Below are 26,145 nucleotides of genomic sequence, written 5' to 3'. Positions count from 1 at the left end.
GTGTGTGATGTTCCCCTTCCCGAGTCCAAGTGATCTCATTGTTCAGTTCCCACCTATGAGTGAGAACATGCGGTGTTTGGTTTTCTGTTCTTGTGATAGTTTGCTAAGAATGATAGTTTCCAGCTGCATCCATGTCCCTACAAAGGACACAAACTCATCCTTTTTTATGGCTGCATAGTATTCCATGGTGTATATATGCCACATTTTCTTAATCCAGTCTGTCACTGATGGACATTTGGGTTGATTCCAAGTCTTTGCTATTGTGAATAGTGCCGCAGTAAACATACGTGAAAGCACAAACTTTAAATGTTCAGTTCTGTGAGTGTTTTTGAGATAGAGTCTCACTGTCACCCAGGCTGCTGGAGTGCAGTGGGACGATCTTGGCTCAGTGCAACCTCTGCCTCCTGGGCTCAGGTGATCCTTTCAAGTAGCTAGGACTATAGACATGCACATGGCTAATTTTTTTCTGTATTTTTTGTAGAGAAAGGGTTTCGCCATGTTGCCCAGGCTGGTCTTGAACTCCAGAACTCAAGCGATCTGTCCGCCTCAGCCTCCCAAAGTGCTGGGATTATAGGTGTGAGCCACTGGGCCTGGCCAGTTCTGTAAGTTTTGGTAATTTGTACTCACGTGTGATTACCTCTCAAACAAGATAGAAAACATTCAGGAATTCAGTGGATTTACAGGAGCGAGGGAATAAAACAAAGATAGAGAACACTTTTATCACCCTAGAAAGGTACTTTGTGCTTCTGTCCAAACATTTCCACTTCTCTTCCTCAGTGCCTATGAGACGATCATTTTGACTTGTCATTAGATTAGTTTTGCCTGTTGTAGGAAGCCATGGATGAAATCAGTCTATATTTTTTTGTCTTTTGCCCAGCATGTTTTTGAGACTGATCCATGTTGTGGAGTGTATAAACTCATTCATATTTGTTCCTGAGCAGTGTTCCTTTTTATGAGTACACTATAATTTTTTGTTTTCTTTTGGTATTTTGACTGTTTTTAGTTTTGGGCTATTATTAACATGGCTACTATGAACATTCTTGTACAGGTTTCTTTTTGTGGACATATATATTTATTTTTCCTGAATGTGTGATACAGGGTAGATCTATGTTTAACTTTTTGGAACTTGACGGTTTTCCAAGTGTGCTGTACCATTTTATACTTCCATTTCGGTGGAATATGAATGTTCTAGTTGCTTGATGTGGTAGGCTGAATCATGGTCTCCAAAGATATTCAGGTTCTAATCCCAAGAACCTGTGAATGTTGTTTTATATGACAAAAGAGACTTTACAGATGTGATTAAGTTAAGGATCTTGAAATGGGGGATTATCCTGGATTATCTGGGTGGGCTTTATATGGAATGCCAAGAGCTCTCATTAGAAGGCCGTAGAGGGAGATTTGAATGCAGAAGAGAAGGCAGTGTGACAATGTAAGCAGAGATTGGAGTGATGTGCTCTGAAGGTGGGGAAGGGAGCACAAGCTAAGGACTACAGGTAACCACTGGAAGCTGAAAAAGGCAAGGCCAAACTTCTCCTCAGACACTCCAGGAGGATCAGTCCTGCCAACACTGTGACTTCGTTGAAACTGATTTTGCTAAATTTGTGCTGTGATTGTGATTATTTGTTACAGCAGCAATGGCATACTAATACACTCCACATCCTCACCAACATTTAGTAGTGTCAGAAAATTTTTAAACCATTCTAGATGGTGTGAAATGGTATTGCATTATGGTTTTAATTTGCGTTTTCTTGATGATTGGTGATACTAAATACCTCTTAATGTGCTCCTGTATCCTCTTTTATGAGATGTCTGTAATTTGTTCTTTTTCTGTTTAACAAAAAAGCTGAGGTTATCTTTTTCTGTGATTTTTAAATTTTGATGGTTTACGTTATATACACAGTATCCCTTATCCAAAATGCTTGGGACTAGAAGTGGTTCAGGTATTTTCCAATTTTTAGAATATTTGCATTATAGTTGTATACTACAATGATCATTGTTTTTTGGGTGTCATGTTGGTACTCAAGAAGTTTCAGATTTTGGAGCATTTTAGATTTCAGTTTTCAGATTTGGGATGCTTGGCCTGTATTTCTTTTTCTTTCTTTCTCTTTTTTTTCCCTTTGTTTCTTTTCCTTGAGACAGGGTCTTGCTCTGCCTCAGCCTGGAGTGCAGTGGAGTGATCTTGGCTCACTGCAGCCTCCACATCCCTGTGCTCAAATGATCCTCCCACCTCAGCCTCCTGAGTAACTGGGAGCACAGGCACGCACCATGCCCAGCTATTTTTTTGTTTTTTAGTCGAGATGGGATCTTGCCATGCTGCCCAGGCTGATCTTGAACTCTTGAGCTCAAGCAGTTCACCTATTTTGGCCTCCCAAAGTGCTGGGATTACAGCTGTGAGCCACCATGCCTGACTCAACCTGTATTTCTTTTATGGTTAATGCTTTTTATGTTTTAAGGTCATGAATGTATTCTGTGTTTTCCTCTAAGAGCTTAAGATTCTGTTTTCCCGCTGAAGATGGTATGCACTTGTGGTTGAGGCTTATTATTTTCCATGTTGAAAAGTTGTTGCAAACTATATTGACCTTGTTGTGCTTTACTGGAAAATGAGTTGACTGTATATGTGTGGGTCTATTTCTAGACTTGTTCTGTTCCACTGATCTTTTTTTCTTGTGCCTACTCTATACTCTTGATTACTAAGTCTTTTTAGTAAACCTTGAAATAAGGTGGTATGAGGCCTCCAATTTTGTTTTTCAAGAATGATTTGGTTATTCTAGTTTTTTTTTTGTTTCCATATGAATTTTATATCGTATGACTTTCTTAACTCTGCTGGAATTTTGGTAGGGATTGCATTGAATCCATATATCAAATTGGAAAGAATGGACATTTAAGCAATATGAGTCTTCCAGTCTATGAACATGGTCTCTCTTTGTTCAGTGTTTTTCATTTTTCTTAGCAATATTTTGTAATTCTTAGTGTTGAGATCTTGAGTATCTTTCTTTAGATATGTAGAAAATATCTGTTGTTTCAAGCATATTTCTTGAAATTTCATTTTCCAAATGTTTTTGCTTGTAGGTAGAAATAGCTTTTGTATGTTGAATTTGCCTCTTGACCCTTTATCTTGAAACCTTGCTAAATTTACTAATTCCAGTGTTTTTGTAGATTCCATGTACTTTTCCATGGAGACAGTCATATCACTGTAGAATAAAGTCAGTTTTATTTATTTCTTTCCAGTCTATCTTTTCTTTGTTGCCTAGTTGTCCTGGCTAGAACATCCAATGCATTACTGAATAGAAAGGGTAACCGTGGATATCCTTGTCTTATTCCCAGTTGTAAGGGAGAGATTTAATGTTTCTTCATGACATATGATGCTAGCTCTAAGTTTTTAATAGATGTCCTTTTCAGATTGAAGAACGTTCTTTTAGTGTTGCTGGGAGTTTTAAATTATAGATGAGTGTTGAATTAACATTTTCAAATACCTTTTTTCTTGCTCATTTGAGAGAATCATAGGTGTGTTTTCTCCTTTGTACTATAAATGAGGTGCTTGATTTTTGAATGCTAAACCAGTTTTTCTCCTTGGGATAAATCCTGCTTGGTGATGATGACCTTTTCTCTTATGTTGCTGGATGTGATTTGCTAATATTTTGTTAAGGGTTTTTGCATCTAGTAGTAACAGACCTTTGCTATGTATTAGTACGGGATCTTGGGTCCAAGCCAGTTTGTTGTCCCTTTTTAAATATCAGACAGCTGTCGTTTCTCATTCCTCAGCATCTGTGTACCTTTGTCTGGGACTGGTGGTAGCAATGTTTCCTCACTTCCCCTGGCAGTAGAATGTGGTGGTTATTGTTACAGAGTGAAAGGTATGTTTGTGTGTGGGAGATGGGTGAGTAAGTTGTGCTCCACACATCCCCCAACTCAACAGCACATGTCTTTTGCTCTACTTTTCCCCTTGAGGCAGGGGATCTTTGCTTGCCTTTGGGTTTGGTAGACTTTCCTGCATCTCCCGTCATAGTTGAAGGCATTTGCTTTATACGAGATGCCACCGAGTGGAGAGGAAGGAGCTCTCTCCCATTTTCTGCCTTTTTTCAAGATCACTCAGTTGAGGCCCTTGGAAAAGAGCTTGCGAATGAGTGCAAATTCTCTTTTCTGTCGGGGCTCCCAGGAATTCTTAACTGTTGTCCTAGCCCGGCTTTTCATCCTTACTTTTATCTTTAATATTCAGCAGGTTGACCATGAATGTGTTTTCTTTCCATATGTGGGTTAGTATCTGTCATCTCTTGAAAAGTCTGTGACCATTGTCTCTTCATACATTTTTTTGTTCCCCATTCTCTTTCATCTTCCTCTGGCACTCCAATTAAACCCAACTGACATTTGGTTTTGGATATTCTGAGTTTTTTCCCTACACTTTTTTCCCTCTTTGTGTTTTAATTTGCATACTTTAATTTGGCCTGTCTGCAGGTTCACTGCTTATTTCTGTTAAGCCCATCTAATGATATCTTTAATTTCTAATACTGTATTTTTCATTTCTAACATTTTCCTGTGATCCTGTTTTGTAACTTTGATGTCTGTGATGAAATTTTTTCATTATTCATGTTGCCATCTGTTCCATCAGCTTCTTTAGAATTTTTATTATAGTTATCTGATTTTATTCATGTTTTGACTGTTTGCTACTTCCTGTATCTTGTAATTTTTGAATGAATGCTGAACATTTGTATAAAAACAATGGAGATTGAAGTAAATAATATTTACCTTTAGAAAATGGTCCATCATTTCTTGTGTTGTCCAAGTGTGATTTTGGATCTCATTTTGGTTTATAGCTGAGCCATCAGCTTTCTGAACCATGAGAGATTTCTCTATAGCTCAGCTATCAATTTATTGGTCATTCTTACTTTCTTTCTCTCCCCCCACCCCCTCTTTCTCTATTCCTGTCTCCAAGCTTTTGTGCCCAGTGAGAGATCTTTCTGCTCTTAATACCTTCCAGAGGTTTCTTTTAGCAATCCTACCCTGTCTTCAAGTTCACTGCTCATTTCAGCCTTGGTGGGTCAATGTCCTGAGTATCTGGGTGAAAGTTTTTTTCATCTCTTCTGTCCTACCCCAGCCCTTGGCAGCTCAATGTCTAGAGTCTCGTGGGATCATCTTTTTCTCACCTTTCTTGCCTGTCCCTCCCCACCACCCCCCATTGAGAGGGTAGATTGTTTGCATTTGTGGGAGATCTTAAGCTCCTTAAGGGATCTCCCTCAGCTTTCCAGCCGTGTCCAACCTTTGACATACTTTTGCAAGTACTTAGTGGAAACCTATGGGAATGAGTGGTTGGGATGGATGCAGTCTTGCTCTGTGGGATCCTTGCAATTTAATATGTCATGTCAGTGCACATGTAGGCTGGTTTCTTCTTACTTTCATTCATGGCAGGATTATTCCTCATTAGCCACTCCACCAGGAAAGAGACCATCCATGCAGCCTCTCTTCTCTCAAGGCTCTACACTTTGGAATTTAGTTCTACTTAGGCTACTTTGTATCCTTAACTCTCTGGCTCAGAGAGACCATGATTTTGTAGCTTATCTGGCTAGTTTTGATTATTAGAATGAAAGTGATGCTCTGTTGTAACTTTCTACATCCTAATCAGAAGTGAAATTCCTTCTGTGGAATACTTTAAAATATATAGTCTGATAATATATACCTGACACATTTTCTGTTGTTTCATTCTGGTTGATTTTTCTCAGGGCTAGGTTTCTAAATTTTTCCCATTCTTCTCAAATCTTAACTCTCCATCTCTGTCCTCAAGTGGTACGTGATCTTGTGAAATAAAGTCGTAAAATTATTTCAACTCACAGATTTATAGTTGTAGAATACTTACTAAAATGGAATGAGATTATTTTGGGGGATAGGATGCAGTAGTTCTTGGTAGTCCAAGACTCTTAATAAAACAACTAGAAAAGCCAGGTAATTTACAACATTTATATATTTAGATAGAGAACAGTGAGTGTAAAAATGATTAAAGAAAGCAAAATTTTGCAACCTGGGGGAGTACCTTTCACAAGTGAGCTGGGAGAGAGATCTGCAGCTGATCGTTGTTTTTCCTGGGTCCAGACTAGAGGAGGCCTTTGGGCTGCAGCCTGAGTGGCAGATTGGAAATATGAGGGGGCTTTAAACACAGAGAACCCCCTCAATATATTCGCTAAATTCCGTAGTTCAACTGGGTGGAAGAGATAAACCAGAATCTCAGAAAAGGAGATTAGGATATTTTCTAGTCCTGTGGTGTTGAGATAAAGATTCTCTAAGGGAAACGACTTGAGAACAATAGGTGAGAGTTGAAAGCGTTTGAGGAAGTGGTGAATACACACTGATGATTTTCAGCACACCCAGTTTCTTCCCCGTAGACATTTGCTAAATTCTGAAGCTGCTTAGGCTAGAGAGCTAAACCAGAAATCTCTTTAAAACAAAGCAATTCTAATAGTATCTAGGTACCTCGAAGATAAGCATCTACTAGCTTTTAAAATAAAAGCTTAGCAGAGTCTCATCCTAGGAACAGGGACAAACCAGAGGTAGTCTCGTTCATAGCAAAACTGCTTCTCAGCAGCGTTCTATGATTCTGGCATTATAGAGGAAGTAGTAAAAGTATATTTATGAAATTGTGTTAAGTGAAGGATGAATAAGGAAGTATCTAGGGTAACCACTAAAAGAAAAGAATGTAACAAATGAATACAGACAAAAATTGGATATAGAATATGTGATAAATTCAAAAGACAAGAAAGAAAATATAAAACAAGCAGACAACTAAATTAGCAATTACATTACATGGAAATGAGCTAAATATTCCAAGTAAATGGCAAAAATTATCAGACTGGACAAATAATAATTACCTAAATATAAGTACCTAGAAAGATTGAGAGAAAATGATGGGAAAGGATATACCATCCAAATGCTAACTGAAGGAAATAAGTGTGGCTGTACTAATCAGGCAAAGGAGACTTTAATACAATAAACACTAGTAGAAAAAGAGAACTACATTTTATAGTGTAAGCGGACTGATCCACCAGAGTTATCACAATCCTTAATCTGTACCCAGTAAAACAGCCCGGACATCTATAAACCAAAAATTTTATTTTGAACTGAAAGAAACAGACAAATATGCCATCACAGTGGATGCAGGTATATAGGACGTACATACATCACAATTAGCAGGCTTGATCTAATTGTCATATGTAGAACATTGAAACTATTAATGTTGGTATTAACCATCTTTTCCCTTGCACATGGAAATTGTATTAGAATTGACCATAATCTGGGGCCATAAACAAAGCCTCAACAAATATCATTGATTTTAATAATTGAATATGTTGTTTGTATTATAGTAAATAAAAATAACAAAAAATAACTAGAAAATTCTCAGCTGCCTGGAAATAAAATACTATGCTTATGAAGAACATATGGCTCAAAGAAGAAATTATGATGGCTATTAGAAAATATTTTAAACTGATTGAAAATGAAGATGAACTACAATGATCTGGAATGCTGCTGCTGAAATGCTGAGATGAAATTTATAGCCTTAAATCTATGCATTGGAAAAGAAAGCTTTTTTAAGGAGGTAGAAAAGGAATAGGAAATCAAACCTAAAGACAGTAGAAGTAAGGAAATAATGAAGACAAGAGCAGAAATTAGTGAATAGAAAGTAATTCCTACATAGAGAAAATTGACAAAGCTAAGAAAAAGTTGGTTCTTTGAAAAGATTAATGTAATTGACCACTTAGCAAAACTGATCAAAAGAGGATGGGGAGGGGGAGAGAGAACATAAATTTAAATATTAGGAACGAAAAATGTCACATTACTACGGATCCTACAGTTGTTAAATAGAGGTGTTTATGAACAGTTTATAGAGAATATGGGATAGGGAGAGTAGGCAGAAATTTTGAGTAGTTAGGGCTGGACCATTCAATATGGGTAGGCAATAGCTTTGTGTCACTATTGAGTAGTTGAAATGTGGCTAGTCCTAGTTGAGTTGTCCTGTAAGTGTAAAGTACTCAACAGATTTTATAAACTTAGTATGAAAATTTTTTTTATATTGATTGCATGTTGAAACGATGGCATTTTGGATATATTGGGTTAAATACATCATTAAAATGCCACCTGTTTCCTTTTACTTTTAAAAATGTCACTAGAAAACTTAAAGTACATATGTGGCTCATATTACATTTTTATAGAGGTTGTTATATTGGCTTTAAGATAGGTACTGTTATCCCTGTTTTACAGCTGAGAAAACTGAGGTGTATAGAGGTTGCCATGCAGCTAGTAAGTGTCATTCTTGGGATTTGAACTTGGCCAACTGGCTTCAGAATCTGTTCTTTGAAACATTACACTGTGTGTTCTTAAAGCATGTTAAGTCATTTTACTATTATTTTTTGCAAATATTGAAGGATTTTTAGTAGTAGGGTGACATGCAGTATGCATTTTAGAAAGCTGTTTGCATCAAAGAAAGAAGATGGAGACTGAAAGACTAGTTAAATGATTTGTAGGTTGAGAAAGGAGTTGGAGCTAAATGTGTTATTCTAATGCTGTCTAATGGACTGATTTGTCAGGCACAGATAGCTCCGTTGATTGTATAAAGAGCTCAGCCTTTAATGACTCTATATAGGTCTCCAGATTAGCTCCAGATTGTTATGTGCAACACAGTATATTGACACAATTAAGTACTTGTTCTCTGGCATCATGCTGCTTGATTCATATCCTAGCGTTGGCACTTAAAAGTTGGGTTATCATGTTGTATTGCTATAAATTGTCCTTTGCATTCATGACACCTTTCTCCCTAATCATCCACATTTTTCCTCCGTTTGGTAACTCCTTTATATGCATTTTTTAGAATTTTTTTTCACTTAACTTGGCGGTTTCTGAGCTCTCCCATATACCAGCATTTCATTACCACGTGACCAATTTGATCTCTGTGCTAAGCCTCAGACCTTTGTTTCTACCTGCTTATTGGGCACCTCCTGGAGTTTCATAGTCACAGCAAATGTAGCTTGACTAACACAACACTTATGTTCCCCAAATACTTCATATTTTGGCCAATTGTATTTTCATTCAACTGGTTTTTCGAGCAAGAACCTGTAATTTGTAACTTTTTCTTTATCAACTCTGTTCCTTCTATCTCCCTAATTATCTATTCTTTCCTTTTGTGTATTGCAATTCTCTGCTGGTTGATCTCTCTGCCCTTAGAAATTTACCCCTTCTCCATTCCCCACTGCCAATACCTTGCTACAAAGGGTTTCTTTTCTTCTATCCATCCCAGCTCAAAAGTGTAGTCTGCAGATGAATAACATAGATAGGATTTGAGAATAAACAGATAAATACAGGCACAATAGATGGGCCAAAAAAAAAAGAAGAGTAAAAGAAAATTGTTGAATGCAAGAAGGAATGAATAAATGGCAAGCTGCCAAGGAAGTGCAAATGTTTCCTCAGGAAAAGCTTTCCTGACACCTAATGCAAAGTTAGGTGGTGTTTCTTTGTGTACCTGTAATTCCCATTGCAATTTCTCTTATTTGTCATGTGTATTTTGATCATGGCAGTCGTCTTCACTAGTCATTGACCATCCTGAGAAGAGGGAATATTTTAAAAAAAATTATTCTTCCATGTGGTACAAACCAAAATAATGGAATTATGGAGAGTTTAGAGCAGGAATGCAGTTTGTGTACATTGGAAATGAATCTTAGCATATAATCTATGAAAATTAGCCAGTTCTTTGATGGGAAATAAATTTGCATCTTGTGTTAGGATTTTCTTTAACGTTAAAAATATGTGCAAAGTGAGTTTAAAAACTATTGTCTGATCATTATGATTATTAAGGAACAAACTAATGAAAATGTAAGCATCATTGTTTTCATAAAGATACACTTTGAAAACTAAAATTTCAGTATTTGGGGTGTGTGATGTGAAGACTAGAGACCTCTTTACTTTCTAAAAAGGATGCTTTTGGGAACTTTATTAAATATGACAAATTGAACACGTGTTTTCCTTTATCCTACATCTCACTAAAATTGAAGGCAAAGGAAAGAAAAGAAAAGCGTAAGAGCTAAGGCATGAGAAAGGAAACAGCAGTAAAAGGAGAGGTTACCCAGATCTTGGAATGTGAATCACATGTAGAAATGTCTTAACTGATAGAGCAATACTAGTAAGGCTGAAGTCTTAAGGTCCATGAGAGACTACAGGGAAAATAGGGAAGAAAATAATTAAAGAAATAATAAAAAATAAAACTCTTAGAATTGTAGTATCAATTAAGTGCTCAGAACAGTTGATCAGAAAAAGAATAAACACTGCATACCCTCTTAGAACATTATGAAGTTTCAGAATCACAGAGGAGATATTAAGAGCTTTTGGAGCAAAAAAGTTTTTAAACCCCAATTAAAGGATCAGGAATAAAAGTTACGTAGTACTTATCAGTATTAGTAGTGGAGTCTAGAAAATTGAGGGGATGGTGCTTTCTAAATTCTCTGTGAACTGATAAGGAATGACCTACAGAGAATTAAGCAAAAAAAAAAAATTCAAGATATACAAAATCAAGGATTATTATGCTACTTTTATACAGGAATAAGGTGGTGGGAATGTGGGTAACTGTGTGTACACATGTTTATATTTGTAAAATGACGCTGAATAGACAAAACAGCTTAATAAAAGTAATTCCTATGGAAGAGAAAAGACAAGGTACAATTCCTTAAATTGGGAAGAGAAATGATCTGACTTTACTCACTATGCAAATTGTTATTTAGATGAAAATGAAAAAAAAATGTGTTAAAAAATTTCTCTCAAGGGCAGGTGAAACCAGACAACAGCTTTTCTCCACAGACTCTGTTTGCCATGGTTTTTTCTTTATTCTTGATTACTTCACACTTGATGCATTTTCCCTTCTTGTAACTGTAGATTTTGCCTCCTGATAGTTATGAAAGTTTAAAACCTGGGGGAGAGTGGGCTTACAAATTTTCAATGTATTTTTGTATAGTCTTTTGAGAGTAGATTGAAGTTCTAAAAAGTGAGAAAACCTTTTTTTGTGAAAATATTTTAATTGACACTATTAAGAGTTTAAAATAGTATTGGTAGTGAAAAATCGTTAAAAGTGTCTGATTTTACTTGCAAAATTACTGTATTTTCCCACAAGAGGCGTCCTTATAACATTCTTGTTTTTAGAAGAGTTTGTTTCCATAATTCATTTAAATTCATAAAGATAACATTTTCATGGGTGGAGAAGTCTGTTGGGAAAGTCATAATTTGAATTTCTGTCTCGTTTTGCAGTTTGCTTTCTATGATAAGTTGAAATTATTACTTGATGTTTGATGTTCAAGTTAGTCTCTACATTATCCTTTCAATATCTTTGCTAGGTTCGATACAAGAGGGTGTTTTCCTAGCGTGGCTTGCTGCCTTTGGTAAGAACATGTCGTCCATCTTGCCATTCACTCCGCCAGTTGTGAAGAGACTGCTGGGATGGAAGAAGTCAGCTGGTGGGTCTGGAGGAGCAGGCGGAGGAGAGCAGAATGGGCAGGAAGAAAAGTGGTGTGAGAAAGCAGTGAAAAGTCTGGTGAAGAAGCTTAAGAAAACAGGACGATTAGATGAGCTTGAGAAAGCCATCACCACGCAAAACTGTAATACTAAATGTGTTACCATACCAAGGTAAGTTTTGTTAGATCCCAAGTTTGATCAAATTGTGTCAAGGAATCTGAAGGAAAGTTACTGAATTTGTGTTCCTTTCAAGTTGCCTGTAAAAAGTGATGATTAAAATACGACTGTTTTTAACCTTGTATAAATTGTTTTTACTAGCTGACTTGTTTTATAAATTATTTTCTTGAATAGTGAGAAGGTTTAATCAAGCTAAATAAGATACTTAGATTTATTATCTTCATTGCCTAAATTTGTATGTTTTCCTTATTTCTGTGATTGAATGATACTTGAATAAAGAATTGAAACTTTTTCTATCACTAACATAGTAGCAGCCTATAGTTTTCTCCTCCGTTGGTCAAAACGTTCATCAGTCAGAGGTGAAAAGAGGCTGCTCACTTTTTAGTGAATTTTGTATGGTTTTTCTTTGCGTTGCAGCATTACTTCCAAGAAAGAATAGTGTGTTAGAATTTTATATCATTTTTCTTTGCGTTGCAGCATTACTTCCAAGAAAGAATAGTGTGTTAGGTGGCTTCTTGTATGTGGTAGGCGTTAGTCAGAACCTGTCTTAAAGACCTGCCTCTTAGGTTAGGAGGACCTGTTACTTTAAAAGTCTGAAGTTTTCTGAGGATAAATTTAATCATTTACAGATAAGTACCACTGTCATAAGTATTGCTTTTTAATAAAGTGGCACATGTTTTAAAATATGTTTTACTACTTGTGTACATTACAGGTTTTGGGGGGAGTGTTAAGAAATGTTAGAATTCTCTAAAATGATTGTTTGCAGTGTCATAACGTGGGCTAGCATATAGCATGTGAAACCATTCTATTTGACTTTGAACTTTGAGAAGTACACTTTTGATGCTCGTAGATAACAGATCCCAATAACACCAGTACACCCTGTCTGGTTACAAATACTAACACCAGAATGTTTCTTGCCTTGTTTGGTAGACCATCCATTTCTTTCCCTTACTTGTTTTATGTATATCTTAAAGGTTGCTTTTTTTGGTTTGTTCATTTGTTTTACAAATGCTTATTGAGTGTTTGCTGTGTAGAGGCACTGTTTCTAGACATATGGGGGATACAGTGACTAACAAAACACAAAACTCCTGCCTTCCTAAGGGATAGAAATACACAATAAACAAGTAAACAAATTAATTATAATTTGATATGGTAATGAGTGCAAAGAAGACAACCAAATGCAGTGATATGATAGAATGAAGAATTAAAAAGCTCCTTTGGGTTGGATTGTGATGCTTGCGCAGAGCTTCGAGAAGCAGCAGCCAACTGAGGGAAGAGTCTTCTAGGCAGAGGGAAGAGCCAGGGTGAAGACACTGAGGTGAGCTTCTTGTATTAGAGTATTTAAAAGGAGCCCTGTGTAGATGGAGGACAAGACTTGCCCAAAGCTTATGGAGGGCATCCTAGGGTGTGGTGAGAGTTTGAATGTTAGTCTAAATATAACAGGATGCAAGTAAATTTATTCTGATGGATTTTAAAGAGGATCTTACACATTTTTACAAAGATTTTTCTGGCTGCTGAAGAGTGGTATGTGTGTACTAGGGTAGATGGAAGCAGGAAAATGAGGAGACTGTGAGGAATCTAAATGCAAGGTGATAAGAGACTGGACTGGCGTGTTGGCTGTGCTAGCACACGAAGTAAACAGATTTGGCCTGGGTTTTAGAAGTGGAACTGAGGACTTCCTGGTGAACGGGCTGAGAAGTCAAGCTGTATTTCATTCTTCATTGTGTAGTGTGTGGGATTTCAGTTAGGTAACCATTTATCATATGCCCACTACGTGCCTGGTGTGCTCCTCCTCACTGGAGTTAAGATACAGTGTTTGCTTTTAAACTACTTACTTTCTAGTAAGGGAGATAAACTTAAAAAAAAGAAAAAGATGGTTTCATAAGGCTTGGTAGATGTTATAAAAGAAGTATGCTTTGGGCTATATCCAGAGGAGGCTTGTGGAAAGTTTCCTTCTGGAGGAATACTGGTGCTTTTGAGTTGAGCAGGGTAAAGGAGGAATTAGGAGAAGCCTGTTTCATCACATGTGGTGTGGTGATGTGGAGATTGGCAGGTTGGGGAGGACTGGTGAAGTGTTCCAAGCAAGTTGGGTGTCCTTAGAGTTTAAAGTAAGGGATAGCAAATGGCCAGAGTGTGTGTGGGTAGTAAGGTGTCATGCTGTGCCAGAGTTCACACTTAACCTGAGGGTGACTGGTGAGATTGGGGCCATTAAGTGCCTTAGGGTCTGAAGGCTCAGAAGTCAGATTAATTTGAAGTGCAACGTGGGTTGCAGTGAGAAAACTCCTTATGAGGCTGTCAAGAATGGAGGCCAGGAGACTGGTATCACTTGATTGAAGGGAGCTGTGTGATACAGGCAGAGATAGAGCCATGTTTTTGCACAACTTCAATAAGGCTCAAGTTGCCATTGCAGTGAGGTTATCCACAGAGCAGAGCCTGAGAGAGTCTAATCTTTTAGGGAGGTACAACAGTACTAAAATTGGCCATTGCTGGTATTTAACCTGTGGAGGAGGTAACCTTAGTCATAGCTCTTTTCCTTATTTCTCATTCTTTTTACAGCCTCTTATGGAGATAGAGATCTCTGAGAGCTCATATTCTAGAGCTGCTTCATCATTAAAAACATTTTTTTCTGCCCTTTCACCTGATTAATGAAGTTGAAGTGATAGTTCTCCATTATCTTGTTTTTCACTATTAAAGTTTCCTTGAAGCGTAGAAATTTGCCTAATTTGGTGGTTTTTTTAGATGTTGCAAAAATGGAGATTTGTTATTGATCATGGTCTATCAAAAAAATTTTAACTTTTTATACACTGTAGCTTGGTGCCATATATTTTATAAAGCTTATTTTTAGTAGTAGAACAATTAAATTGTGTCACGTTATTAGTCATTTCTTAACAGCTAAATATTCTTAAATGTAAGAAATTTAGTTGGAATTCAGGGAGCTCATTTATATGTAGAGTGTAAAAGATGGGAAGCGGCATGGAAAAAGGTCTGTTATGGATAAATCTAAACCTTAGCTTAAACAGAATTATTCAAAATGTGATACACAATGGATTTGTAAGCACGTTTACTCAGAATTTCAAATAAAATGTTAATAAAGTGCCTTTATAGTTTTATAAGCCAAAAAATACAACTCAGTTCAACTAATGAAGAACAGGAAACAAATTGCTTAATTTTAAGAAATGGCAAATGTTTTCTGTTGAAATGTTTACTGAACAATTCCTCCTCTCTACTCTCAGCCCCTTAATATTAGAGTGGGATTAAAGTTAGGACAGAAACATAGTCCTGGCTTTGTGTACCTCCCACTCCCTTCATCTCATTACTCTTGTTGCCTCTGGCAGTTTAGAAGCTGTAGTTATAGATATGTCACTGTTGCTTCCTTCCCACCATTTTCTATGGTGACACAGAGTAATTTATAGGTAGAGCTTAACCTCAATAAAAGCTGCAGTGAGCTAAATAATAAAAAATTTCAGGAAGCTTTTTCATCTCAAGCATTTTTGAGTTCGAGGAATGGGAGACCACTTGGTCATGAAGTCAGAATGGCAGTTGAATCAGACATAAGGAAAAAGCTGTCAATATATTATTATCCACAATAAAGCAAAATTGAAATTGCAGTGGGGATGGAGTTCTGTAAAGTTAAAAGTAAGGGACTATGAAGTGTTAAACATTCTGTAAAGTTATAAGTAAGGGGTGGAGTTCTGTAAAGTTAAAAGTAAGGACTATGGAGTCTAAAATGGCTATTATAATATTGATTATACATAAATGTATAGGAATGCAAAATTTATTTCCATAAGCATAAATTAAAAGGACTTTTCTAAGGTGGTACTCTGACCATGTAATCATATTTTTGATCTTTCATCCTAAGGAAATAATCAGAATATTGTCAGATTTCTGATGTTCATTTCAGTATCATTTTTTCTTTGTTTCCACCAGTCCATTGGAATCTGTATTGTTTTTAATATGAATTAGAAAAAAACCCAGTCCTAACCTTTAGTTTCTTTAACTCTAATAAAGAACAGTTTTTATACCACAATTAAACAAGGATAGCAAAAGACAAGTTTATACCACTCTCTTATAAACATAGATGCAAAAGTCATAAAGTATCAAACTAGAATTCAGTGGTTTATTAAAAACAAAACCACAAAAACATAACTAGGCACAGTGACTCACACCTGTAATCCCAGCACTTTGGAAGGCCGAGGCAGGCAGATCACCTGAGGTCAGGAGTTTTAATACTAGCCTGGCCTTGGCAAAACCCCATCTCTACTGAAAATACAAAAACTAGCTGGATGTGGTGGTGTGCGCCTGTAATCCCAGCTACTCGGGAGGCTGAGGCAGGAGAATTGCTTGAACCCAGGAGGCACAGGTTGCAGTGAGCCTAGATTGAGCCAATGCACTGCAGCCTGGGCGACAAGAGCGAAACTCCGTCTCACAGACACACACACACAAAAATGACTAGGTAATGTTTATTGTTGACATTCAAGGATGACAACTACAGGAAATCTGTTAGTATAAGATACCACATAATCATGTTTAAGAAGCACTTTATGATCCTCATGGATCTAGAAAGGGCTTTCTATAAAATTCACTATTCATATTAACAAATTAGAAATGAGTTTTGTTAGCTCGATAAAGCATACTTCTAAAAATGTTAACACTTAGTTATGAAACTTTTAGAGATTAATTGACCAGATTTTTAGTAATGAGTATGGATGACCCAGAAAAGTCCTAGTTTTTTTCCTACTATTTATATGTAAAAGTGTATCATTTTTATAGTCAGCACAATTAAATGTTTAAATAGGACTTTTGAGCAATTTGATTCTTGCCTTTTTATGACAAGACTATTCTTGTCTCTTTTCTTTGAAGTCAGTTTTTTCTGTTAAAGGGCATTTCTATTTTTTTAGCTTTCTCTTTTGATATTTGTATGTTTATGACTATTTTTGCTTTCAAAAAGTATATTACTAGCCAGACGTGTGCCCCAGCTGCTTGGGAGGTTGAGGCAGGAGGGTCACTTGAGCCCAGAAGTTCCAGGCTGCAGTGTGTGGTGATTACATCTGTGAACAGCCACTGCACTCCTTACCAGGCAACATAGTGAGAGGCTGTCCCTTTAAAAAAAAAAAAAAGTTGCTTAAAAACATAAAGTAGCATGTACATAACTGAAAAATCAACCGTGATTATACAGTGGAAAAATCAGTCTCCCTCCCACCCCAGTTCGTTTGTCACCCAGTTTTCCTCTGTAGTGAACATTGTATACTAGTGCCTCATGTATCCTTTCAGGATGTTTCTTTTTAATGCTGCCATTAACATTTGGATTTTGTTTTGCCTCTTACAAACTTTTTTTTTTGAGACAGAGTTTCTCTCTCATTGCCCAGGCTGGAGTGCAATGGCACAATCTCGGTTCACTGTGACCTCTGCCTCCCAGGTTCAAGCAATTCTCCTGCCTCAGCCTCCCGAGTAGCTGGGATTACAGGCATGCACCACCACGCCTGCCTGATTTTGTGTTTTTTAGTAGAGACAGGGTTTCTCCATGTTGGTCAGGCTGGTTTCGAACTCCTGACCTCAGATGATCCGCCTGCCTCGGCCTTCCAAAGTGCTGGGATTACAGGCATGAGCCACCATGCCCGGCCACCTCTTACAGACTTTTAAACGTCAGAGTAATTGGTAACTTTATGCAGACTGTCTTGGAATAGAGCAATTCTAATTAAAAAGACTGTCATATTTTATTTCTAACTTCATGTTCATACCCTTTGGCTTCTTTAGGTAACCAGGAATAGCTAAAGAGAAGTGTTTTTGAACCCAGTCTGTGGTATTCTTCCATTTTTAAGCGAGTGCTTTTTCGTAATAGGATAATTCTTTCTTCTCATTCATACATAGGCGTGTGTGTGTGTCTGTCTGTATCGTAATATGTATGAAGCACTATGGTGGAGGGAACTGTGAGTTTCAAGTTTGATAACCTGTTTTTGTGTCAGCTTCTTCAGTATTGATGAGTGTAGATCCTGGGGAATCTGTACTTTTTACTATTCACAGCTGTGAAAGGCAGTAGTGCTATCTGAGTACTTTCACAGTATGACTTTTGGGTCCATTGAAATAATGTAAATGAGCTTCATAAGCTATAAAACATTATAGCTAGGAATATGATCTATTGCAAATATTCAGATATTCTAGGTCTTCGTTTTCTTTCCATTTCTGTTTTTCAAGAGAACTCACATTACATTGTAGACATTAAAATGTATTGTCTCTGCTTAGAAAAAATTTTTGCCAGGCAACATTGCATAATGTATAATTTAGTTTATTAAATGTATAAAATTTGTGGATAAAGTCAGAACAACAAAACTTTATAAATATGAATTAGAACTTTGAGGTTATGGGGAATAGGAACCTCTTATCAGCCTTAGCATCCAGTTTGTCATACACTGTTTATAAATGTGAAAGCATTTGTAATGAGGTCGAGTATCATGGGAAACACACTTTGGAAGGCTTTTTGCTAAACCCTGGACCTTGTCTGGTGCCTGCATTTACAGTTAGGTATTTTGAGGGGGCTCCTACTCCAGGACCCTGGTATTCAAAGTCCCTTGTGTATATGATAGCTTCTTAAATGGTACATTTTTATCACTTACCTTACCAGGGAAAATACCTACCTGCCCTAAGACCTTTGTCCCTTTATAAAAATTACTGAATTATACCCAAATTAATCAATTTCTGTAATTTTATCATGTAACACCTGATGCAATGAATAATATACCCACTTTTCTTGTGCTATTAAATTAACATATTAGCATCAGGAAAGAGAGTCAACCTCGCTAAAATAGACATTTTAAAAATTACAATAATCTTTTGTTTTCCCAACATCCTTGGTCTGTTTCCAGTCTTTTTTTTTTTCAGATGGAGTCTCGCTCTGTCACTCAGGCTGGAGTGTAGTGGTGTGATCTCGCCTCACTGCAAGCTCCGCCTCCCGGGTTCACGTCATTCTCCTGCCTCAGCCTACTGAGTAGCTGGGACTACAGGCACCCACCACCATGCCCAGCTCATTTTTTGTATTTTTAGTAGAGACGGAGCTTCACCATGTTAGCCAGGATGGTCTCGATCTCCTGACCTTGTGATCTGTCCGCCTTGGCCTCCCAAAGTTCTGGGATTACAGGCGTGAGCCACAGGACCCGGCCGTTTCCAGCCTTATCTGGAACCATTCAAGGATACCCAGGTTTTTTTTTTTTTTTAAAGTATTTACCATCCAGCCCAAAATGTCATACCCAGGCCATTTTTATGTGACTACATTCTGGGGAAAAACCATACTGTTTACTCCTTCCCCTTCCTGTCTTGTGGTAGAGTCCTTCCAGGCCTGTGTGGTCCTCACTGGCAATGTAAGTAAATGTATCACTATCCAAAGTGCCTGAGATAGACAGTACCCATACATGGACTGTGGAGAGGTGAGATAATAGTAAAACAGCAGTTTAGGATATCTTGCTTTAAATCTTCTCTTGTACTTGGGCTAAAATCAAAACGTCTCGTACAATCTGTTGTTTTCATTTCCTTTTTTTTCTTTTCTTTTTCAATTTAGATATTTTCTGTTGATCTACTTTTGAGTTTACTGGTCCTGTTTTTGTGCTGTATTCAGTCTGTTAAGCCTACGTAAGTTCTTACTTTCAAATATTATATCCTTCAGTTATGGTATGTTCCTTTGATATTACAGATCCCAAATCTGTTGAAATTCTCCATCTGTTTTGTCTATTTCCTTAATATATTTATAATAGTTACTTTTAAGTCTTCTGTATGGCAGTTCTAATGTCTGGATCGTCTGTTGGTCTGCTTCTGTTATTGTCCATTCTTTTCTTTCTCAAATTTTCCTGCATTTTCATGTCATACAGTATTTATTGTATGCCATATATTATGTACATTATGTAAAGTTCACCCATTAAGATCTTGCGAACAATGCTTTCCCCAGAGTATTTGACCTTTCCTACCTTTACCAGGTAGATAGAGAGGATGCTCACCTTAATCTAATTAGCAATTGAGCTGGGTGGGGCTAGACTGCCATTTTAATTTGGTTTAGTCTGCCACTGGATTATATCCTTTCTGCAAACAAAGCTTTCCAGGGATTTTGATTGAAAGCTTGTTAGACTGTCACCTAACCCCTGAAACACTGGGAAATTCACTTCTACTTTTTCGAAGTATGAGGTGACTTTCAAAGTATGAGCTCTTTAGCCTCAGCTTTAAGATCTGATGAGTGTCTTGAGGGGCAATACTCATGTGACTATCAAAAGTTCTACTGTTTTATTCCTCAGAGGTTCTTTCTCAGACCAAGCCTTCAGCCTGCACCTAGAATCTGCACATGACCCCAGGGGAGGAAGTGATCGGCATTTGTCAGTTCACCTAGAAAGCTGCTTTGCTGCAGTTTTAGTTCAGCTGGATCTCATTAGTTTGATAGCTCTCCATTGCCTTTTGAGCAAGTTTTTTTTTTTTTTTTTTTTCCTTCTTTTTTTTCCGCTCTAGTAAGAACACTGGACTGCTGTGACCTGCTTATATTTTACCTGGAATTGGAACTGTAGCAGAATGTTATAATAGGATCTGTTTTGGTATTTACCAAATCTGATATTTACCCCAAATCTGAGAACAGTAGATTGCCAGTAACCTACATTCAAAATTGAGGTGCTATGGCATTCATGCAGGACTTGCAGAAAAGATACCCTGAGTCAAGCAGTTATACGGTTAAAACCTGTTACTCACCTCTAGGCTGTATAAAGATGATGAGTTCAGGAGAAAGGACCCCATAGTGAAAAGATTTTTGGTGAGAGTAGTAGTACATGTTAAGGTATTTCTCCCTTTTGTTAATCCAATTTGAAGGACTTGACAAGAACTTCTCAGTTTGACAGGGTCTGCTGAGGTTTGACAGAAAAATAGACTGGTACTTGACTTCTGTCTGAAAAAGCCTAGAAAGTGAGATAAAGGCCGGAGCTGCCCCTGTATCAGTAGAATGAAGAAAGGGCACAATGGGAGTGGCCAGCACTTTGTCAGAGTTCGATGGGTCAAAGCTGGAAGAATTACCCCCATGGACTAAGTAGACTTTAGTAAGACATAATAGTTGAAGTTGGCGTCCCTTGAAAGGATCAAGAGGCCATTCTTGGTTGGAGGGTCGCAGTGATCCAAGCAGGCCAGCCTGAGAAGTTCCTGCATCAGGAACTAACTGTAGGTGAGAGAGTCTGCATTTAGACTTCCAGCCTCCACAGGACTCCATCACATTACTGTCACAGCAGATCACAGTCCAGCCAGCCACATAAGATTGTGCCGCTTTTCTCTCAGACTCCCTCTTCCTGCTATTTCAGAACCGGGAGGGGCCTTAAGAATAATAGGTGGAGGGTATTGGAAGAGGTAGCGTGAAAAGAATTAGTGAGATAGTGAGATTTTGGCTTTGCTGTGGCTGGATTTTTAATTTCTGAAAACGTTTGCTGTTAATACAGATATCTGGACATGACTGGAAAGTGTTGAAATCTTTTTGAGATTTTGTGTAGACAGGATAAAAGCAGCTTGAGAAGAGCTTGTTGGAGAGCAATGACTAGAGTGGTGGCGGGAGGGAGCTCACTAAGTCTAGCTTGTTTCATGAGCTGTCTGTATCCTCCTTTTGAAAACTGAGAATTCCAAATTTAGTGGTTGCTGGGGACAGGGAGAATATGTGGGGAGAAAAAAGGGATGTTACGTGTGTCTGCATGAAATAAAAGCCTTTTTTTTTTTGCATATAATCGTGATACCGGTTAAATTAGCCAGTGATGTTTTATTTTCAAATAAATGTCACAACTACAGTTTTCTTCTATTATCATCATCGTTTTCCGTGAAGCGGTAGGTTAGTCTTTACTCTCAGAATCCAACTTTCAATTCTGTCTTTGGGTTATTATGGGAAGCGCTATGAAATGCTCTTGGTGCTCTTATGAAACTGTGATCACTAATAATACTTAAATTAGAACTGAAATATGTAAGGAGACTTCTCACTAAATCCTTCACCCCAGCCTTTTGTCTTTTAGAACTTTGCTTATCTTTATGGCTATATAATTTCTCTGAAATTTGCTAGGACAGTGGGGATTGGGGGCAGTGAAAGAAGGTTATATTTTTATTTAGGATGATAGGGAAATTGAGAGATACTGAACAAAAATTTATAATGAAGTTAAGTAATTTAAAAGGGTTTTCCTGTAATTTTTATATGATGCCTTATATAATTTGCATCCACAAGTATAAAACATTAATCTATGTGCTTAAACATTTGCCTAAACATTTTAACATGTTATCTAAACATAAACCTCTATGCATAAAAGCAGTTTATCACATTCAGAGTGCTGTACAAATTTGAGTTTTTATTTTGTGGGATGCTAATTTTCAAAAATTGTCAGATTATAAAAACATTTTACCATCAAAGTCAAGCGTTATAAAAGCGTTATATAACTTAAAAAGTTGAATTTCATGGAATCACATTCTGTATTGCAATCATTGTTTTATATTTGATATACAGTCATCCCTTGGTATCCTTGGGATACCCCATATCTCCAAAATCTGGAGACGCTCAAGTCTCTTATATAAAATGGCATAGTGTTCGCATATAACCTATGTACTTCCACCCCACAAACTTCATTTTGGAGGTGGCAGGGAGACAGCATCTGGCTCTGTTGCCCAGGCTGTAGTGTAGTAGTGCAATCTTGGCTTACTGCTATCTCTGCTTCCTGGGCTGAGGTGATCCTCTCACCTCACCCTCTTGAATACCTGGGACTACAAGTGCGTGCCACCATGCTAGGCTAATTTTTGTATTTTTTGTAGAGACAGGGTTTCATCATGTTGCCAGGTCTGATCTTGAACTCCTGGGCTCAAGCAATCTGCCTGCCTCAGCCTCCCAAAGTGCTGGGATTACAAGTGTGAGTCACCGTGCCCAGCCTGTATTCTTTATTGTTGTATTGCTATTTTATATAGTTTTTCCTCTAGTACTTTCTATCCATGGATGTGGAATGCACAGATACAGAGACCAACCATGTATTCCAGATTTTATGCACTTATTTTATTATTAGAATGACATGTTACTTATATTTTATATTTATTTTGTCATTTACGATACTATGAAGTGTTAAAAACAGTATATATTGGCCAGACACAGTGGCTCATGCCTGTAATCCCAGCACTTTGGGAGGCTGCGACAGGTGGGTAACTTGAGGTCATGAGTTCCGAGACCAGCCTGGCCAGCATGGTGAAATCCTGTGTCTACTAAACATACAAAAATTAGCTGGGCCAGGTGGCGTAATTCCAGCTATCCAAGAGGCTGAGGCATGAGAATTGCTTGAACCCAGGAGGTGGAGGTTTCAGTGAGCCAAGATAGTGCCACTGTGCTCCAGCCTGGGTGACAGAGTGAGACTGTCTTGGGGGGGAAAATATACACACACACATATACACACACACACATATATAAAAATATGACTAAATCTAGAAAATCGATAAGCTATGTTATTAAAGTAAATGTACCTGAACCCTTTCAGTGTTAGCTTATTTTTTTTTTTAAGTAAAAAGTTTGTATTTGGAAGGGTTTGAAATACTTTGACCATTTTTAGAATTGATATTTAAATCTTTTCAATACTAGAGACTATTTTATGCATGGGAGATATTTTGTTTTTCAGAGGCAGCAGAAATATGAAGCAGTATCTTGGAGTAGAGTTTTTAATACAGCATTTGGAGGTGGAGGTAGAAAATATTGAGAAAGTTTTTTTCAATCATCACCTGGTCCTTCTTCTAAGAAAGGCTATACTATATCAAAGATGAGTAGACGTGTCAATTTTATTCTCATAGGACTATGTGACTTATAGGAGTGTGATTATGGAAGTTCTGTTGTTTCTCTCTATTTTTTATTTAGTTATTAATATTTGGAAACCTAAGCTGCTTGTTTTAATTTGGAAGGGGCTCTCTCAATTTACTTGTCCAAAGAAATTTTCTTTCCTGAGAAAATACCTCTTACGGTGAAATCTTCAGTTTTTATAATTAAACATGTTATGTAAATGTTTTACCTACCTGGGATATTATACCAGTGTTACTGTTTTAGTTTTGATTTGCTATGTTTATATTACTTGTTTCTTTTTAGTAACTATATATGGGGCGGAGTAATGTTAGTAATTCAGAATGTGGCCTCTGTTTCTGCCACTTGCTGGCTGTAGGACCTTAGACGTGTTACTTTGTCTCTGTGCTTCCCTTACCTCATTTGTCAAATGGGGACAACAATGCTTCATTCATGGCATTGTTGAAGGATTAAGCAGTTTAATATGTGTAAGAGCTTAGTACATAGTTGGTGCTTAATAAGTGTGAACTATATGTGGGATGGGGTTTTATATATAAAATTTGATTTTGGTGTGAAACTAATGATGTCACCTATATTACATGCAGCAAGAGGGCATGAAAAGGTTTATTACTCACATAATGATGCTTTCTGGGTAGAGCATGGCAGGCTTCCAGGTTGGTCCAAAAATGACTTGAGAGAGCAGTGATAGGAGACTGGCTTGGGTTTTATGGTGATTAGGGAACGGGGCTGTGAGCTGGTTTTTACACTACATATTCTGAGACTTGCCTAGTTTGAAATTTCCCTAGTATCAACAGGTGGAGCACCTGGGCTTTCTTACCAGCTTGCCCAGATTCGAGGCAGAAGGGGAAGAGGAAATAGTGGGGCTTAAAACCTATCAGCAGTCAAATATCAGAAATGGAGTCGGATTTCTTATTCAACTTAAACAGCATAAATGAGAAGAAAACCACACTTAGATGTATCATGGTCAAACTAATGAAAGAGGGAGTCTTAAAGCTGCTGGTGAAAAATGGCATGCAACATACGAATGACAGGTGATCAGCAACAGAGTCAGAAGATTGTAAAGTGACATCTCTAAATCACCAACATCAGGGTGTCATAACAATAAATTATACCTGCTTAGTAAAGGAACTTAAAAATACATGCAACAAAACTGAGTAGAATTAACGGTACAGAATCACAAATCCACAATTGGAGAATTCAATTAGAACAAAAAAATCAGTAAAGACATAGAAGTTTTAAGTTACATTATTAACTACCTACGTGGTATTTATAGAATACTAAACCCAACATGAGTAGAAATACAAGCGTTTCAAGTGTTCATGGTAACCTCACCAGGAGACTGTTTACAGGGCACAATTCTCAGTCAATTTTAAAAGATTGAAATCCAAAGTATGTTCTCGCCAACAATAGAATAAGAAATTAATACCAATAAGACATCTGTTAAGAAATGGAAATTAAACCTTAAAATTCTGACTTATGGTTTATTTAGGGGAAAAATGAGGTAAAATATATATTTAAACCAAATTATAATGAAAATACAGCATATCACATATGTGGGATGTAGCTGAAAGAGTGCCTAATGGAAAATTTTATAGTTTTAAATAATCTGCTAGGAAAGAAAGTTACCTAAAAAGATAAAATAGAAAGTAAGTAGAAGGAAGAAATAATAAAAATAAAGAGTAGAAATCAGTGGCTAGTAGAGAAAGCCAAAAGCGGGTTCTTTGGAAAGATAAATGCTTATTAGACTGATCGAGAAAAAGACAGAGAGCCCACAATCACAAATGACCTATATTAGTACTGATGGAAGAATTGTCGTGGTAGGTCCTACAGACAGTAAAAATATTATAAGCAATTATTATAAACAATTTTATGCCATTAAATTTGATGACTAAATGTAATGATGAAATTTAGATTACCCCCAGCTGATGCATGAAGAAATACAAGATCTGGGTAGCCCTATAACAATGAAAGAAGTTGACCTCGTAGTCAAAAACTTTCCTGCAAAGGAAACTTCAGGCCCACATGGTTTTACTGGTAAATGTAAGCATTTGTGCAACAAATATCACCAATCTTATAGACAGAATAAACTCAGAAAAATGCTGTTTTATGAGGTTCACATAACCCTGAAACCAAAACCTGACAAAGATGCGACTAAAAGAAAAGTTAAAGATTAATATATCGCTAACATACATGAGAAAAGAATACATCATAATTGAGTTCTATGTATTCCAACAATGCAGGGTTAGTTTATAACTTTCAAAAATTAATCAGTGTGAGCCAGGCGCAGTGGCTCATACCTGTAATCCCAGCACTTTGGGAGGCCAAGGCAGGAGGATTGCTTTAAGCCTAGGAGTTCAAGACCAGCCTGGGCAACAAGGCAAGACCTCGTTTCTATAGACAGATAAAATTACCCACCCAGGCATGGTGGCATGCCCCTGTGGTTTCAGCTACTCAGAGGCTGAGGCAGGAGGATCACTTGAGCCCAGGGGTTCAAGGCTGAAGTGAGCTATGATTGCACCAATGCACTCCAGCCTGCATGAGACATTGGGACCTTGTCCCATACGCCGCAAAAAAGAAAAATTAATCAGTCCAGATGCGATGGCTCATGCCTCTAATCCCAACACTTTGGGAGGCCAAGGCAGGAGGATTGCTTGAGAGTTAAGGAGTTTGAGACCAGCCTAGGCAGCATA

At 37.4% G+C, this 26,145-nt stretch overlaps 1 protein-coding gene across 9 annotated transcripts in view; it reads left to right on the top strand.

Moving 5' to 3' along the window:
* The window catches only part of SMAD2 (SMAD family member 2), a 91,088-nt gene that overhangs the window by 22,997 nt on the left and 41,946 nt on the right, over positions 1-26,145 (top strand). For all 9 annotated transcript variants that reach the window (XM_003914356.5, XM_009192691.4, XM_021930107.2 and 6 more), the window contains one exon: positions 11,355-11,643. In XM_003914356.5, coding sequence (XP_003914405.1) covers positions 11,408-11,643 — 236 coding nt within the window. In that variant the 5' untranslated portion in view covers positions 11,355-11,407. The remainder of the gene's footprint in view (positions 1-11,354; positions 11,644-26,145) is intronic.

The sequence above is a fragment of the Papio anubis genome, chromosome 19 (genome assembly GCF_008728515.1).
Source record: "Papio anubis isolate 15944 chromosome 19, Panubis1.0, whole genome shotgun sequence".
In the NCBI taxonomy this organism is placed as follows: Eukaryota; Metazoa; Chordata; class Mammalia; order Primates; family Cercopithecidae; genus Papio; species Papio anubis.
Note: the sequence above shows the minus strand (reverse complement) of the source record. Positions and strands in the feature narration are given on the sequence as shown.